Genomic DNA, 6,000 nt, shown 5'->3' with positions numbered 1-6,000 from the left:
TCAAATAGTTTTCTAGTTAAGACACTGTATGATTTAAACAGGTGTTTCCCCATATCAGCAGTACCCAATGTGACATTCCCTTTGTGAAACAGGAGAGTGTGATTTGAGGAAGATTTGGTTGCTATTTCTAGCAGACTGAGTGACAACGTCTCCCTAGACATTACTGTCTCAAGTCTGAGGGCTCATAGAACCAGTTAACCAGTCTCCATGGTCTATAAATAACCAAGTGTTTGTGTGTGTGTGTGCATGTGTGCGTATACATGTATATACTTAGATATTGGTGTGTGTGTGTGTGTGTCTGTATACATGTATATACTTATATAGATACATGTATAATTCTTAGATATTTCTTAGATATTTGTGTGTGTTTGTGTGTGTGTGTGTGGTTAATTCATCTTACCTATTTCTGCTTTGTTTTTGATTTGATGACATTTTTCGCAACAAGACTTGTAATAATGTTCATAGGTGTAACATAAGTGGCTGCCAAAACGGTCAATGGCATCAGGACATAGTACCCCATTGATAAGAATTGGAGCATCAATCTGAGGACAGATCTACAGAGGAAGAGACAAAATAAAACAATACATACACAAAGGAATATAACACGCAAAATTCATAACTAATGTAAATTCCACAGAACGGAAAAAATTAAGAGGACCTATTGAAGAAAGAAAGAATGATTTGTATTTTTCTAGCATTCATAGTTAAGCTTTCTTTAAATATTCTTAACGTTTGTCTACATTCATTTCCTCATGTCTCTGTTGGTGTTGCCTTTTTATCTCTCTTTATTATATCTTCTTGTTCCTCTCTAATCCATGCTTTATACCTGTGCATCCTTTCTCAGGCAGCTTGCAAGTGTGTTTCTTGTGAATCCAGAGTTTAGGCTAAATTAAACCTTCATCATCATCATCGTCGTTTAACGTCCGCTTTCCATGCTAGCATGGGTTGGACGATTTGACTGAGGATTGGCAATCCAGAAGGATGCACCGGGCTCCAATCTGATCTGGCAGAGTTTCTACAACTGGATGCCCTTACTAACGCCAACCACTCCGAGAGTGTAGTGGGTGCTTTTACGTGCCACCAGCAAGAGGGCCAGTCACATGGTACTGGCAACGGCCATGCTCAAAAAGGTGTCTTTTACGTGCCACCTGCATGGGAGCCAGTCCAGCGGCACTGGCAACGACCTCAGTGGAATGATTTTCTAACGTACCACCAGCACAAGTGCTAGAGGGCGATGCTGGTAACGATTACGCTCAAATGGTATAAACAAATATTAATTTTTTAAGCGAGCAGATGATAAATAATTGCACTTATGCACATGTATTAACTCTTTAGGGTTTAGATTACTCTGTCAAATGTAATACCGTAAATCCTTGAGTATAGTCCGCCCTTGAGTATAATACGCAGGGGATTTTTAGGGGGCTGTACCTCTGAAAAACCTAAACCTTGTGCATAATACGCACCCCTTCTCTAACTTGAGTCAAAGAGGTTTATATAATGTCCTTGGTTTGTAAACATATATACGGTAAAGTCCTTTATTATTATTGTATATATAACATAATGCAAACGTGTAGCTTTTTTGTGCTCTTTGTTTGCAGAAAATAAAGAAATAACAGTAATAACATCAGTGAAAAATGTGTTTAAATGCTTTTAAAAAATGGTAGGGTTTAGTTAAACAAATCGACCCAGGTACAAAGGTGACTGATAGAAGAATAAGTACCAGATATAAAAAAATATATATATAAGTACTAGGGTCAATTTGCTCCCCTAAACTCTTCAAGTTTGTCCCCTAGTATGGTTGCAGCCCAATGATCAAAACAAGCAAAAAATAAAAGAAGAATAAAACTTTATGAGGTGGGGGGGAACAAAAAACCAAAAAAAAAATAACCCCCCAGGGTACAAAATAATACTTACATCTGAAACAGATTGAGGTTTGCCAGATTGATCAACATTGAAAGTTTGTGAATTTCTTTCATGTCCCTGGTTATATGTAGGGTACTCTGGGTAGTAATTGGAATACGGTACCCTATTGTTGGGTACTCTAATAGGGTACCGCCGTCCAGTGTTTATGACTTGTCTAGGGAACTGTGCTCTATTACTTGGTACCAGCCTTGGATATTGAAGTCTATTATTTCGTACTCTGACAGGATACTGTCTTCCAGTGTTTGGTACTCGTCTTGGGTATTGCCCTCTTGCAAGTGGTACCTGGCTAGGGTACTGTCCAGTATATGGTATCTGGCCAGGGTACCGCCCTCCTGTGTGTGGTATCCGACTGGGGTATTGCCCTCCTGTCTGTGGTATCCGACTAGGGTACTGTCCTCCAGTATGAGGTACTTGTCTGTGAATATTCCCAGTAATGAATGCCTATAAAATAAAATATACAATTAGTGGATTTCAGATATGGACATTTTGGAATAAAATAGAATTAAGAGAGAACAAATGGCAGAAAATACTAAGAAAAAGCATTCAATAAATATTTTTGAAACATTGATTAATAATTAACATAATTCAAAACAGGATTTTATCAGAGAGCTTCCCTGTCTGGACATGGTTACAAAGTCAGAAAATAGCACAGCTTCCATGACATTCGGAAACACATTTTCATGCTAAGAGTAGGCTGAAGTGTGGAACAAACTGTCGGCATCAAAACTTCCATGCTTCCTGAGATTCGCCAACACTACACCTGATTTTCTCCCCTCTATACATACGCAAGCATGTATCTGACTCATACACTGTTCACTTTCCAGACATTTGTACAATACTGCATATGCTTTATGCGCACTTTTGACAAGTTGTAGTGCACCTGAACACTGTATACAATAATTTCATTATTATTATTATAACTTCATCATCATCATCATCATCGTTTAACGTCCGCTTTCCATGCTAGCATGGGTTGGACGATTTGACTGAGGACTGGTGGACCAGGAGGCGACATCAGGCTCCAATCTGATTTAGCAGAGTTTCTACAGCTGGATGCCCTTCCTAACGCCAACCACTCTGAGAGTGTAGTGGGTGCTTTTACGTGCCATTGGTACGAATGCCAGTCAGGCGGTACTGGCAACGGCCACGCTCGAAATGGTGTATTTTACGTGCCACCTGCACAGGAGCCAAGAGTATTAATATATAAATTATGTACACACACACATATATATACATATACATATACACATACACACACATCATCATCATCAACAACAACTACAGCAACATAAGAACCACACTTTAAATACCTATCATCTTCCCGAATTTTGAATGACAGTGGAAAATGTCTCACCTTGTTTCTTTGGTTTGGCCAATAACCATGTGTCCTTCGTGGGCTTTCGATTTTGGTCAGGATCCTGATACTGGGCAACGATCTCCTTGCATTTACAGATGAGGATTCTGTCTGCAAAACCAAGATATCATCATCATCATAATCATCATCGTTGTCATCATCATCATTATTATCATTATCATCATCATCACCATCATCATCATCATTGTTGTCATGCCACATCAGCTCATCATTGTCATCATCATCATGAATTATGATTCTCAGCACAAGTACTACTAACGTAGGCACCAGGGCAGAAATTTGTGTATGTAAATGTGTGTGTGTGTATTAATGTATGTGTGTGTATAGATGTGTGTATGCATATGTGTATGTATGTATGTATATGTGTGTGTATGTATGGGCGTGTGTATGTAGGTGTGTGTATGTGTGTGTGTATGTATGTGTGTATGTATATGTGTGTATGTATGTGCGTGTGTGTATGTATGTATGTGTGTATTTGTGTATACGTATGTGTACGTGTGTGTGGAGTGGGTTGGTGGGGTTATATTAACCCTGGTATTTTGCTGGTACTTTAGTTTATCAACTTTGTAAAGATGAAAGGCGAAGTTGGCATCAGCAGGATTTGAACTCACAAACTGTTTCTAAGTGCTGCTATAAATACAGCAGAGCCTTTCTTTTAATTTTTTTTCCTGACAATCACCAACAACCCCAAAGGAGCATCTACCGACACCACCATTACTGTCCCCAACCACTACCACCACCACCACCACCATTAGTTTAACATCTTTCTAACACATCCCATCAGCAAATATCATACCACCACCACCACCACCACCAGTACCATCCCCATTATCTCAACCACTACTACCATGACGATGACGACAACAATGATGATGATGATGACAATGATGACGACGACCACTACCACCACTAATTTAATGTCTTTAAAACATCCCACCAGCAAATATCATACCACCACTACCACCCCCAATACCACCTCCACCACCACCACCACCGCTACTACTACCATCAATGCCACAACTACTACCACCACCACCACCACCACTGCCATCATCACAACTACAGCCACCACCCCAACCGACATCACCGCCACCCACCCCCAACCACTGCCATCCGCAACAACACTAACCAACTACCATTATACATTATCACTGAACCCCGCTACACCACCACTACCACCACCACCAATGAACGCAGCCAATAAATAGCAAGTAATACAAAGTGTATCATGGGATATCACCTGCCTTTTAAATCAAAACCATTTTGAAACTCATTACCAAGGCCATTGAGATAACAAAAACACAAAAAACTAAGCAAAAGAAATAAAAAAAAGAAAAAAATCTTTAATTATGTTAGAGAGAAATATAGCACAGAACCATTAAATGTTGGCCTTCTTTCTTTCTTTCTTTCTTTCTTTCTTTCTTTCTTACCCTCATCCTGCAACTAAATTTCTATCTTAGGGGTGGATGGGCGTTTCCTATTGTGGTTGTTTATGTTGCAATCATTATCGTTATTATTATTGTTGTTGTTGTTAAGGTGGTAAGCTTGCAGAATTATTAGCATTTTGGACAAAATGCTTGGAAGCATTTCTTCCGACTCTTTAGGCTCTGGGTTCAAACTCCCCTAAGGCTGACTTTGCCTTTTGTCCTTTCTGGGTCAATAAAATAAGTACTGGTTTAATACTGGAGTCAATGTAATCAACTTAAGCCCATTCTCCCAAAATTTCAGGCCTTGTGCCTATGCTACAAAGAATTATTGTTATTATTATTATTATTATTATTATTATTAGTGGTGTTTTGTCTGTCTTTATGTTCTGAGTTCAAATTCCGGCAAGGTTGACTTTACCTTTCATCCTTTCAGGGTTGATACCAGTCAAATACTGTGGTCCATGTAATCAACTTCTCCCCTCCCCTCAAAAACTGTTAACCCTGTGCCAAAATTTGAAACCGTTATTATTCTGGGCAGAATGCTTAGCAATATTATGTCTATCTTTATGTTCTGAGTTCAAATTCTACCGCGGTCGACTTTGCCTTTTATCCTTTCGGGGGTCGATGAAATAAATACCAGATGAACACTGGGGTCGATGAAATTGACTAGCCCTCTCCCTACTAAATTTCAGGCCCTGTGCCTATAATATAAAGGGTTATTATTTTCACGAATGCAGCAAACTGGCAGGATCATTAGCACACTGGGTAAAGTACTTCGCAGCATTCCGACAGTCTTTATCTTCTGACTTCAAATTTCACCGAGGTTGACTTTGCTTTTCATCCCTTCAAGGGTTAATAAAACAAGTCCCTGTTGAGTCCTGGGGTCGATATAATCGACTTACCCCTACCCCTGAAATTGCTGGCCTTGCACTAAAATTTGAAACAGTTAAATATTATTATTGTTGTTATAGTCACAGGTGTGGATGTGTGGTAAGAAGCTTGCTTCCTAACCACATGGTTCCAGGTTCAGTCCCAACGCATGGCACCTTCGGCAAGTGTCTTTTGTTATAGTCTTGGGCTGATCAAAGCCTTGTGAGTGGATTTGGGAGATGAAAACTGAAAGAAGCCCGTCATATATATATATATATATATATATATATATTTACGTGTGTGTGTGTGCGTGTGTGTATGTGTGTGTTTGTCCCCCCCCCCCCCCCACTATCACTTAACAACCGATGTTGGTGTGTTTACGTCTCCGTAACTTAGTGGTTCGGC

The 6,000-nt window shown here is 39.6% G+C and overlaps 2 protein-coding genes across 2 annotated transcripts in view; one reads left to right on the top strand and one right to left on the bottom strand.

Annotated features, from left to right (window-relative positions):
- The window catches only part of LOC106875942 (gem-associated protein 5), a 134,597-nt gene that overhangs the window by 16,223 nt on the left and 112,374 nt on the right, over positions 1-6,000 (top strand). The gene's annotated exons all lie outside the window — the stretch shown is intronic.
- The window catches only part of LOC106876019 (uncharacterized), a 32,411-nt gene that overhangs the window by 7,556 nt on the left and 18,855 nt on the right, over positions 1-6,000 (bottom strand). Inside the window, exons 3-5 of the mRNA XM_089361463.1 lie at positions 3,278-3,388; positions 1,915-2,364; positions 401-554 (exon numbers count right to left, since the gene is read on the bottom strand). Coding sequence (XP_089217589.1) covers positions 401-554; positions 1,915-2,364; positions 3,278-3,388 — 715 coding nt within the window. The remainder of the gene's footprint in view (positions 1-400; positions 555-1,914; positions 2,365-3,277; positions 3,389-6,000) is intronic.

Source organism: Octopus bimaculoides, chromosome 13 (genome assembly GCF_046866305.1).
Source record: "Octopus bimaculoides isolate indiv1 chromosome 13, ASM4686630v1, whole genome shotgun sequence".
Taxonomy (NCBI): Eukaryota; Metazoa; Mollusca; class Cephalopoda; order Octopoda; family Octopodidae; genus Octopus; species Octopus bimaculoides.
This window is presented reverse-complemented; position numbering and strand designations above follow the sequence as displayed.